We start from the raw sequence: 13,238 nt of genomic DNA on the forward strand, positions 1-13,238 counted from the left end.
CTATGAAATCTATAAACGTCAAGGTATGGGAAAAATTTAATACCATATTAACTGTATTTTATTGTGAGCAGTATCCCATTTGTCACAGGGCACTAAGGTGCCTGCTTCTTTGAGGGAAGACACTGCCTAGAGAGAGGGCCCTAGCAGTCAGGCAGAAACCCCACAAGTGCAGGTTACTGTGGTGGCAGGCTAATGAGGGAATTAGCCTGCACCTGCACCAAGTCAGCTGACCAGAAGAAGGCACACATAAACCCCAGGGCTGGGACTAGAGGGTTAGTTCTCTGACAACAGCCAAGGGGGAAGGAGCTGTCATAGAGGAAACTAACTTGAGATGCTTGACTTCCTGGTCTGCTTCTGGTAGGATTAAGGGGTATAGGAGCTCATAGGTACTGGTGTGGGGGAGGCCCAGTAAATTACGAGAGAAGCTTGCCTTCTAAAAGGGGACAGAGTGTGGATCCTATGTTACAGTTGTGTTGTAGCCCAGGGGCTTGTGCTTTCTGTTGTTATTTAAACCAGTGGACTGAAATGAGGCTACTGGGGAGGAGGAAGCCTTGTTGGGGCACACTACAGTGAGCAGACCCCAGCACCAGAGGGGGTGTGGAGACAGGGTGTGAGCAGACCCCAGCACCAGTGGGTGCAGTTACTGAGGCCAGACTAATCTGAGGCCTCAACACAAGAAGACAAAGTCTACATACCATCTAAGGGGCAGTTTTGGAGTCATGCATCTAGCCTATAAGGCCTGGGGTTATCATAAGGCACCTCCTGAGTGTGGGACCCAATAAAGGGGTCCAGCAATGCACAGAGTTTAGAGGAGACCATCAGGACCGTGGCTGAGCCTCAACTCTATGGCAGTTTCCCAATTAATCACTTATATCAGCAAGACATGGCAGACAAGGTCAGTAGGCACCCATAGGGCAGAGCTGGCACACCATGGCCATCCCAGGGATGGTTGTATCATGACACCATTCTGATACATTTTAACATTAGAGTCCAAAATATTTTTCAACACTCCACATTCTAGTTCCCTTCTGTCTTCAAAGCATAATTCTATTTTCTTAGGTGTTCTATGAAACTGCCCTTGAAACACAAGGCCTTGTTATATACAGAAGCCAAAGATTATTCAGTGTATGTAACAAATGCAAAATAAATCAGATACATTTTAGAATCTGAATAGAATGTTTCTTGATTATAATTTATATTTGAGATGTTTCCCGCTCTGGAACACACACATTTACAGAGGCAACGCCATGTAAGGCTCAGAACTTGAATTTCAAAGCATAATCTCAGGAGAAATTAATTTGAAGTCTGAATGAGGAAAAAATGAAATTTGACATGAAATGAAAACAGGAAATTAAATTAATTAAGAGTAGAGTTGAAAAGCTAGTCAACTGACCAGTCAAATATTGTCAACTGACCTGTCAATTGACTGCATATTTTTGACCAAAGATTATAGCAACTTTATCCCAAAAAAAACCCAACACTTTTTGTAGATTCTTGACAGAAATATGATTTTTTTAATTGTTTTTTTTTTTACATTTCCTAATAGAACATTTGTCCTTTTCCTATGTATTAATTAGACCTATTGGCAACTTGTTTGCAATTTTTGACTGATATTTGACCAGTCAATTGACCAAACTTTATTTCACTGGTCAGTTACCCAAACTTAATTAAAAGTAGTATTTAATCAACTAAAATATTTGTATTAAAGCAACTTTAAGTTTCACGTACAATGCATTTAATTACTATAATATACTATTTCCTGGCTGCTGTCCATTCTATAGGGGTCATAGCAATTTTAATATCACAGTTGCCTTATCCCACAAGAAATCAGGTAAAGTGTCATTATTGTCAGAAAAATGAAATATTCTTAGTATCTCTGTATTCCTACTTCAGCCATATTTTTCTTCACTTGTAAATAATGCTTTGTGATCTTTCAGGTTTAGTAAGTCACTGGAATCATAGGAAAGTAGGCCTGGAAGGGACCTCAGGAGGTCATCTAGTCTAACTCCCTGTTCAAGGTAAGGTCATTCCTATCCCAGTCCTGGACATGTGTCTATCTAACCTCTTCTTAAAAATTCAGAAACAGCCCACTCTCATAACCCATAGAACTGTGCCTGAAATATCAAACATACCCTAACTTGTCAAAGTAAAGCCAGGGACAGGAGTAATTGTTAAAATGTGCTTAAGAGATACAAAGAAGAAGATACATACTAGAATTTTCAGGGCTAGCCTGGGTATTTCTACATAGTGCTATATTGCACTGTGGAGGCATATCCTGAGTGACTTTTCAGGGATCTGATAGGAAGTTTATTGAAAAACAGAAAATTAAGCCCAGGTCTCTCAAATAACTTGATATACCATAACCAAAATACCACCCTTCTTCCTAATTATGTGAAAGTATCATTCTGAGGTATCAGACTAGCAAAACAAATTGAATTGCTAACTAGAAAGGAAGCCATTTGTAAAAAACAAAGACCGTCTAACACAGCGTAACTTCTGGATGTGTATCATGATAGTATTGGTATATATGTCTATGTATGCATGCATACATGACGGATTATGTACAAACTACCTCATATGCATGATTTCTTGTTTATTTGTGACTTTTTAACAGTCTCTTACAGTTACTCAATATCCTTTAAAAAATGTCAACCACAAGTAAAATGGCTGTAAACAGGTTATGAATATACTTAGACTGTAAATTAAAAGATTTATACATGGGATACTTGGTATGTTTTAAATATGTGGAATATTATATAGTCTTAAAGTAGGAACATGTTATGAGCAGTTGCACAGTAATGTTTACTACACATCCTACATGCACCACTTGTTTTTTCACTGCTAGAGGGCCATCAAACAGGCCTGCTGGCATGCTGTGCTGGACTTTATTTTTTCCAATATTCTGGCCAAAACCAGCCAAATGCAAATGAAAGTGCTGACTGGCTGACCATTTTGCTGAGGTGAGGGCACAAATTCCAATCCCTCCTTGGCCTAGCATGAGATCTCCTGTGTAATCAGGAACTCTAGTATCCCAGAATATGATGGAGTGGGGGGATGAGAGATAGTCATGAGCTTCATAAGCAACAATCTATTTTGTTGGATGCTAGGAATGGACTTAATGGGAAGACTATTCCAAAACTTCTCTGGTCTGAAGGGCTATGTCACATGCTTCACCGTGATAGTCCAGATAACAACAAATGTGTTTGTTAGGCCATGCTATCCTTAGTACACGCTATCCTTCTGTATTCATCAGCAGACTATTAAACTTTACCATAATGACATTTATTATCTGATCTTGGCATAGAAGGAAGGGAAACTATCCTGGTCAATTTCCATAGAGCTCCAAAACAGAAATACTTGCATAGAATCTACTTTTTGGAAAACCTGAACAGTAAATTGACTACACTTTTTCAGTACCATTTCATTAGCAAACTTGAATTTCAGAACACACAAAAATACTTTCTCCAGTATCAAGAGAAGCCTATAATGAGGTGTCTACTGTTATGATTCAGCAGGAAATATTCATCTTTAGAAATGTAGCATCTGCAACCTGTGCTGAATGGACCACTGGCTAGACCTGCCTGAGCATACCAACCTAATTAATTCCCTGTCACTGCAGGGACTTCAGAAATCAGTGGCAACTTGCTTTTTCCATTTCTCTACCTGCGGCCTACGATAGACAACCCAAATGTTAATGTCTAAGTCAAATTGTAGGACTTAATATGGGGTATCTGGATGAAATAAAATGATCTTTGATATACAGGATGTCAGATAAGATATTATAGAAAAAGTATAATGATCCCTTCTGGCTTTAAACTCCACAAAATCTAATACTCAAGCTATGGAAATATTTCTAGTCTGGAAACATTTCCAGTCCAAAATGTCTAACATTCTTTTCACGCTCAGGGAAAACATATGTATTGCTGAGAAGAACACTTAACATAACTTGAGTGGTCTAGTCCATTTACTAAAGCTTTCCAAATAATGCTTGGAATTTAAACAATTTTCAACAATGTAATAACACATCACTTTGTTACACTGTGACAAATTGTGGAAAAACACAATGTTCATGGAATTAATATTGGCTGCCAGCCAGGAAAGTGGCCTAAGGGTAGTACCATAGGCACAACAGAATTACCTTTTATGTTGCTCCAACTACTGGAGGTCACATTTAAAATGTTCATGCTTCCAACTATACTGATTTTTTGGAATCTGTCACTTGGAAATGTTATTTGTGTATTATAGATATCATTTGCTAAATTAATCCAACACACTCAATATCTTCATTATTATGTTATTCATTTGCTTCAGATTAATATAAATCTGAACAATTAGAAATATCTGGAAACAGTCAAAAAACACTGCTTTCAAGTTTTAAAGATGACATGGCATGGTACTTTTCATCTGGGAACATGCTACTAAATACAAGTATTATTTCTATCTTCAACAGCTTTATAAAGAAAAATACTGCATGGTACCTATCACAGTAACTGCAAGCTTAAGTTTGAACTTTTGAATCCAACATATATTATTTGCTCTAAAAATAGACAGGAGAGCTACTAAATCAAATTCAGTTATCATAAGCTATTATTAAATAGACTTGCATACACCTGGTGCTTTCTGTATAATGGCGCCATAAGACAGAATTTGTTTAGATCTTTAATTGCTTGAGGGAAAATTACAAAATATTTTCTCTTTAAAATCCCTTTAGGATATAGGTTATTATGAATGTGCATGCACAAGAAAAACCTGTTTTGCTCAATGTTGGTGCCATTCTGAAATGTGAATGTTGTGAGAGAAAATTATACCAATGTTTCCAGACTACATTCTATGTTCTAATAAAATGTACAATCCTTTCCAATTTGTGTCTACTCAAAAAAGGCTATTATCAATATAATATTACCACTCTTTTGGCACAGCCCATCTTACATCTAATAAGTGAAATAATTTCAAGTAGCATGAAATCCTGAAATCTTTATTGCATTATCTAGGCCAGTGTGGGCCAGTCTTTCTGGCAGAAGTGCCACAAATTAACGGCACACCATCCCTAAATGCCACTCTGATCCCATTCTCCTACTTGATCTGATGCTCAGCTTTCTACTCCTTGCCTACTGCTCCCTGACCAAACTGCTGCTCTGCTTCTGCTTCCTGCTCTATCTGCCACCGTGACGTTGGTCCTCTCCTTCAATCCACTGTGACATCCACAATCCATTTGTGACATGCCGCAGGTTGGCCACCTCAATTTCCCTGCCAATGTGGAAAATATTAGTATTGGTGATGTCTTTCCTAGCAGCCCAATTTATAAAAGAATTAAATATACTATATTCATTGAAGTTCTTTCTTTTCAGAATTAGTTCTGGTAAACACATTATATTCCTTGGGCAGCTTCTTTGTTTGTTGGACAATCTTTTGCTGGGACAATGGTGGCTCCAACATTGTAAAAGTTGAAAAATAAAAGAAAACTTCAGATAAATGACAGAACTGTCTCTCAAGGGTATAAAAGAAAAACACAGCTTTTGACTTCAGAACAATTATGAAGAGAAATTAGAATTTCTATTTAATATATTAGAATTACCATATTTTCTCACCCATAACCTGTACCTTTCTCCCCAAAACCAGCTGAGAAAAATTGGGGGGCACATTATATGCAAGGAAGAGAGATCCCCATAGGTACAGATATTTCACAGGGGGTGAAGATGCAGCAGTGTTAACTGCTGCAACTCTGGGAGCCATAGTAATGAACGCTACCACTGCTCCCCACCACTACCACCACTAAATGTCTGGACCTGTGCAGAGTTGCCTATGCCCCCTGTATCTGCATGCTAGATTGGACCAATATGTGGGGCTGGTCTGTGGCCAGACTTGGCATGATAGGTCCAACCTGGCACTTGGCCCCAAAACTGGTGTGCTGGGTCTGACCCTGAGCACTGGCTCTAGGGCTGCAGCTCCAGAGCCAATGCAGGGTCCCAGACTTGATGTGCAGCCATGGAGTCAGAGCATGGGGTTGAACCCAGTATCTGGCTCCACAGCCAGCATGCAGGGTCAGACTCAGCACGCAGTCCTAGATCTGGCATGCTGGTTTCGACCACAGGCCTCATCCAGCATGCGGGGCTGGCCGCAGACTCTCCAGTAGGCTCAGCTCCCTAGCTGCTGTCGCTCACTTAACTTGGTCAAAGATTTTTTTTTCCTTTGGACTCTCCTTTAATCAAAATACATATTTTATGCTGGGGCTTGCTATATGCGAGGGGGAAAATGGTATTATTAGAGGCATGCATGGGACACAAACTGAGTCTTAATCTTAAGTTTTTCAGTCTCATTAAATTGTTACCCACCACTTCAGCAGGCAAGCTGTGGGGAGGAACAATAGGAGAATCAACTAACCCATCTCCTGCTACCACAAAAGTCGTTGTGGTAGTACCAGAGAGCACCATACGATGCACAGCACAGACATGACACTCAGGGGCTCCCCAAGTCCAACTCTCCCAAAAGACATCTCTGGATCTACCCCGGAGTCGACATTCTTATAAAAGAGCTTTGAGACAGCAGAAAACATTTGTCTTACATGCTGCCTCAGAAATGACCTCAGTGGGAAAACCTCACTGAAAGGACAAGAAATTGTAAATTTCCACTTGCATTGTTTCAAGGTCATTGTCCCCACGGGAAGCAGAAATGCATCTTGTCCTTTGGTGAAGAAAGATATGCCATTTCAAACTTCCTGAGATCCAGGGATAAAATGTTGATTCAGAACCCTTTGACCTGAACATTTTTAATGTCTGTACTAGGTAACTCTGTTTAAATCTATAATTATTCATGATTCCTTGTATCAAAATCCATATCCTTTTTGTGTATTATTAACTCCACTTGTAAGGAGACAGACACATATTCTATAACAGAAATCCAGTATATCTTAATCTCTGTAACATTTTTTCTTCAGCAATTTGCTGCAGTTTAGAAATATACAGAGCCCAATAAAAGCAATCCGATTACAAATACTTTCTAGCGACATCGGCTAACCGTCTGGTCACCACAAACAATAAAGGGGTAGGTACTGGAAAAACAACAGGTGCTGGATTGATACTGCAAGCAATGATAGTCTCCCAGCTGCTCTTAACAGTATCAGTCTTAAGATTGCTATGTGAGCACTCATATCTGAAAGTTCAAATTTTGCTTTCATGAAATTTCTTCTATACTTGTTTCAAATTCAGCAAATTGATTTCTTAAAATACCTCCAGAAAGTAAAAACAAAAGGGGCAAGAACATCACCAAGATAAATCCATTTTTTTATTTTGGCAAATATACACAGAACATCTTGAAGTATTCTTCAGAATCTAATTTAAGCTACAGCAAGTTTTAGAGGACCTTTATGATTCAGATGTAACATGAGCACTCAGTTTGGGACTCCAAAAATTTTGCATGACACTTATTATATCCAAAACAACCAGAAAAATAGTTCCTTCATTCAAGCATGATTTAAACAGAACTCTGATTTTTATATGCATATTTGAAAGAGGAGCTGCTTTAAGAAGTGTAACAAAGATGACCTTTATCAACGCAAAGAGATTACTTATGAGCTTTACTGGACCATCAGAAAAAATATATTTAATATTGGTTTTCAAGATTCTGTGATTTATATCTGTCTGCTTCCTGCATTCATCCTTCTTCCATACATATTTAAAACTAGTCATATAAACAATTTGTGGGATTTTACATTTTCTTATATCCTTGATCAGCTCAAGTTGTTGAATAAAATATGAGTTTTGTAATGTGCCTTCATCTTTGCCTTAAGATTTAGCCACAAAAAGCAGTAAAGAGAAGGATCCAGGGACAGATCTCTTGCTACTGCTCTCAGGCACTACAGAGATCTTGACAGTGGTGGCAGGAATGGTCCTGAGGCAGTTTTATTGCCTAATTTCCAGGCTTCCTGCAGTAGGCACAGGTGAACACTAGGGCATGCTTCATAGCAGTACTCTCAGGAGTAGCAACTTTTTATAGCCACATAGATAGCTACTAGAGGCGTGTGAAGCAGGCCATATTTAATTCCAATTCAGCCCGATTCAGAGGACAGTGATTCGATTTGTTGATTGGGATCACTGTCCTGATTCAATTTGGCCGAATCCAAATATGAAGATTGGATGCTGACTTGGAGAATCAATGACTCAGCCATAGACACAGATTTAAATGTTTTTCCTACATACCTTGAGGTACCAGGTGTGGCTCGTGAACGCTGAGATGGCGGGGCAGATGGAGCATCCCGCAGGAGTGCAGGAGGGCCCCCTGTGTGCTTGGCGGCAGACCTGGAAGTGGACCGGAAGTATTTCCGGTCCACTTCTGGATCCACTGCTGAGTACATGGGGGACCGCCCCACCATCTCAGCTTTCGTAAGCTGCCTGGAACCTTAAGTATGTAGAAAAAAACATATAAAGCTGTGTCTATGTCTGAATCATCAAAGCTCTCCGAATCTATTCAGAGGGTTCTGATTCGATTCAGAGAGATTAACTCCTGCTTCAATTCAGATTTAGAGATTCAGCCACTGAATCGGGCCTAACCTCCACCAAATCAAATCAGGAACTGAAGCTTCGCACAGCCCTAACAGCTACTAGGTGAAACAGGATTTGATCCCTTATTAATAATAGACCAACAAATGTCTTCTAGCCTGTTCTAGATGGCAAAAAAGTGGAACTTCACCTCTGGAACATTAATCATGACCAGCAGACTTGATTTTAAATGGATCATAGTATGTCTTCAGATACTAGTCACTAAAACTACCTGCCTACCTAAGACCCTAGATAGATGGAGGGAAATATTACTGTGAAAAAGAAAGGCATCACAGATATTGGCACATTATTCTTCTACTTTTACCTCTTTATAAGAGCATTAGAAACAGAAAAGCTAAAATCCAACTTTTTAGCACAATATTTGATGATAAAACTTAGACAAGAATAATAAGCAGGGAGAAAAACACCACCAGGGTAACCAGTTGGTTCTGAGACAGCAAGGAACTGAGAAGAATAATTTGCATTCCAGAAGACAGCCTGGAATTAAACCTATTAGAAAATCACCACAAAGCTAAAACATGAAGATACCAATTATTTTTAGTATATTTGATTGGGGACAGTGTGGGATAAAATTATTACTAACTAGCAAACAACAAATCTTTTGATATAGCTGGTCAGAAGATTAAGGAGCACTCAGTAGCAGCACAGTCAAGTGTATCTGTACACAAAGATAACATGGTATAGTCCAAACACGGCCACCTTTTTGTCTCACTTTTTAAATTACAGTTGTAGCATGGTGGTTTACAAGTGCCTGAATCAGAATGAGTTTTCACTTGGCAAAAGTTCAAAGAATTCCATCAGCTCTTTCCTCTGGAAGACATTTCTGTACTCAGACTAATCTTGTGCAGGTCACAATGGCCAAGTATCATTCACAGACTCAAGTCAATTCCACCAGCCCAATCATCCTGGGAAATTCATCAATACTACAAACTACTGACCTTACCCTAAACCCATTTGACTGCAGGCCAGTTGGCTTAAATTTTCTTGCCACTCATCAGCACAAACGTGGTAATCAGTAGCTGACCTGTGAATAGTCAGGAATGTCAAGGAGCTCATGTTTTTAGACAGGCTGACTGCAACGAAAAAGAAAAATCACCTAAATATTATTTCATACAGTTGCTATTTTACTTGTCACATTGTAAATAAAAGAATATCCCCCAAAGTGCCTTCTAGTAATTATAACCTACTGGCACTGTTCTTGCCTCTGCTATTTTTTATTTTATTACTGGAAAAGATAGCAGCAGTGGGCAGTAGAATCTAGGTAGCCCTGGTCAAGATGATACATATGACACCAAATAAGAGAGACATCCTGAAGTCTAGAAGGAACTGAACAAGACTGAGTCACTACCACTTTACAGGAAGGGAGTGAAATAACTCAGACTGCCTTGTTCAAGTTTAACAGAAACTTACTCCAGAAGCAGTTTAATTAAAATCATTGAGATTGATGGATGTGTTCTTTCATGTAAGAATTTATATCAGAATGTATATGTATATAATAATGTATATTCCTCCTGGCACAACAGTATCTGAAATGGAATACACAAATGGAAAAAAAAAATCAAGAACTACTGCTTAAGAAAAAAATTAAGGACCATTCTCTGCCATTATTGTTGTCCCTTCTCTCCCTAACCCATGTATTGGGTTTCACACATGGGTGTACACATTAGAAGGCTCGAAAATGGCCAAAAATGCATTTGTGCATTGACATAAATTTGTGCCTTCTCAAGAGCTCTGCTGAAGTATTGGTGTAATTTTTCAAGATACAATATTGTTATTTAAATTTTGTTCCACGCCATTTCTTATTGAATCCTCACATGGATTGTTAAGCATATTCCCTTTGTATTGTCATGTTTTTGTTTTCCTTATCTAAGAATCAGTGGTTCCTCCATCCAGTTACTAAAGGGCAGGTGTTGCTTGGATATATTACTGCATTGACCAAGTAAGTGTGTGCACGCTGTAACCCTAAGCATTATGCATAAAGAATGTTTGGTTCTCAAAACCACAGAATCACACTCTCTTTTACATTAAAATGTAATTTTAAAAAGTAGCTGAATACTTATGAGGCCTGACTAGAAAAATTGATTAGTTCTAGTCATATCTCATATACAGTGGAACCAATTGCCAACTGGTAGAGAGAGGGAACATGGAACAGACCACAACAATCCACAATATCAACAACCCACACCCTGCTTCTCTTCAATACTACAGCTTTTATGAGCATAAAAGCTCATAGAAAAACATGAGAGACTCCTTCCTGGGTGTTGGTACTGTGGGTGGGATGTCAAGCTTCCTATTCTAAGCCTACACCACTAAAGACAAAAGAAATTAGAGGGTGTCTGAGACAAAATCCAAAAAGTACAGAACTGGGAGTTAGTCAGTTCTAGACTTGAATTTCTTCACTATCTGTTTTCCTTCTCCTACAAGTAAAGTTCGTTTGAGAAGTTCACTACAGCTCTACCTTACCATTCTCTGCTCTTCTCCCTCCTCCATCCTTTCCTGCTCCTTGGAATATGCTTATTCTTTCCAGTTAAACTTTCTGTTCCCTTTGCCCACTTTAGGGTTTGTACTTTCTTCCAAGTTCCAGCCTCACCTTGAAAATTAATGTTCTAAAACCCCTAAAATTTCCATCTACAACAATTCCAGCCAGATGTACAAACAACAACTTACCACAGTTCCATTCATCGGAGTTGTCACTGCAGTCTAGATGCCCATCACACCACAGGTCATGGGGCACACACTCATGATTAGCACATTCAAGCTCATCTTTCTTGCAAAATGCTGTCACGACAAATATAAATTTGAAGATGCTTCACTCCAAAAAAGGTATGACTATCAGAAAAAATGCATACTAAGATGGGGTAAAGAGACAAAGGGGACTGGTTCTATATATTAGATCTATATATTAGGGGGATAGACTCAGATACAAAATTGGCTAGGAGGTGGGAAAGATTCTATATATTAGGGGGATAGACTCAGATACAAAATTGGCTAGGAGGTGGGAAAGATTCTGCTGACATAAGAAATGGCTGAACCCCTCCCCGCCAGTTAGAAGCGATCTGTGGGAGGCCAGCGCAGTCCCGAAGGTGGGCACTGGTGTCTGGAAATTGTATAGGTTAGGAATGTGTGATTCAGTGCATTACTACTGGCCTAATTTCACCCATAATCCTATCATTGTAGAATCTGAGTCACTCGCTGTTTGTAAAATGAATCTCTATGTTGTTTTTTTGTGGAATTACACTCAAACCTAACCCAGAGCATGGATATGTCTAACAATCATACAGGCAGTCCTCAACTTATGGCGATTCGCACTTGCGGCGCTCCACTATTTACACCCATTTTATCACTTACGGCACTGGATCCTTGCACTTACAGCACTACAGGGAAATTTACTATGAGAAAAAGAGGGCAGCAAAACAATGATCCCTGGATCAGTTCCTCAAAAAGCCATCAAGTGGCCCTAAGTCTCCCCCAAAAAGTCCTTCTGAATTCCATGACCCTGATGAAGGTGTTTCTTCACCTTCTAATTAAATAACATTTTATGTGATTAGTTACTGAATTGCCCTGTTTAATCGATTTATATACAGTACACTTTAGAAAGCTTTGTACTATAAAGGGTATATCATTTATAGTTGATTTAAATATGGTGTTTATAGTCACTTATATAAAATGTTGGGCATCAGGCCCTTGGTCAGGAATGTAAGCCCCTATTATAACACTGTTTCTATGGGAAAATCAGATTCGACTTGCATTGTTTTGACTTATAGTGCCTTTTCGAGGAATGTAACCCACTGTAAATGCGAGGACTGCTTGTATGGTCTTATGTGGGCAGGTAACTTGTTGCAGTGCAGCTGAATCTGCTGTAACAGTCTCTTGCATCCACTCCATCTCATGGTAAATTGAAGTTAAATGGCAATGGCTTATAACCTTTTATTCAACAACAACCTATTGCACTTTTAGTTTCCCTTATTATGGAATAGGAGCAGACAGATGAAACAGTTATACAGGAGCAGCTGACATCCTTTTACAAGTGGCAAGTCCCCATCCCAGGAAAGCAGTAGGATCATTTCATTTTGCCACAACCCCAGATACTCTGTGAGCCTTAAACAGATATCCCACAGATCCTTTATTCCCCTCTCCCACATAAGAAATTTTGAACCTCCTCGACAGGCAAAGTACTTTGAGTAGATGTGATATCTTTTATTAGACCAACTGAATAGCTGGAAAAAAGTGCTTGGCAAACTTTCGGGTGCAGGCACCTTTCTTCAGGCATAGGGAGTTTTTACTGTTCTGAGACTCCAAGAAATGAGAGAAGCTAAAAGTGTAGTAGGATGTCAGTGAGAATGCAAATAGGTAAAAATTAGAAAGAACCTCCTTGAGACACTTAAAAGCCAAAAGTGTCATCCTCTTCTTTTTCCAGATGTGGAACTGAGTAATAGAGAATCTTGCTCCAGGTCACAGGCGAAGGGTGTAGCCAAACCAGAGACTGATGAGTCTCTTGAATTGAAGTACAGTGTACTAACCACACAAGGTCACCCATCAGCCAGTTCAAATTCAAAAAGGATTTTAAACCTTCCCTGAACCATCACAGAATCCCCAGGAAGGAAATACGTGCAACATCTCTGACTTTCCCTGGTGCACCAGAGCAGATCGGCACAGAAAGGTATAATTACCAAGTATTGTATA

General features: G+C 39.2%; 1 protein-coding gene across 3 annotated transcripts in view; it reads right to left on the minus strand.

Moving 5' to 3' along the window:
• CORIN (corin, serine peptidase) overlaps positions 1–13,238 on the minus strand; it is a 274,799-nt gene that overhangs the window by 41,093 nt on the left and 220,468 nt on the right. For all 3 annotated transcript variants that reach the window (XM_090035881.1, XM_090035880.1, XM_090035879.1), the window contains 2 exons: positions 11,223–11,333; positions 9,499–9,628 (listed from right to left, as the gene is read on the minus strand). In XM_090035881.1, the coding sequence (XP_089892007.1) occupies positions 9,499–9,628; positions 11,223–11,333 (241 nt within the window). The remainder of the gene's footprint in view (positions 1–9,498; positions 9,629–11,222; positions 11,334–13,238) is intronic.

The sequence above is a fragment of the Crocodylus siamensis genome, chromosome 2, assembly GCF_052110815.1.
Source record: "Crocodylus siamensis isolate JL-2025a chromosome 2, ASM5211081v1, whole genome shotgun sequence".
Classification (NCBI taxonomy): domain Eukaryota; kingdom Metazoa; phylum Chordata; order Crocodylia; family Crocodylidae; genus Crocodylus; species Crocodylus siamensis.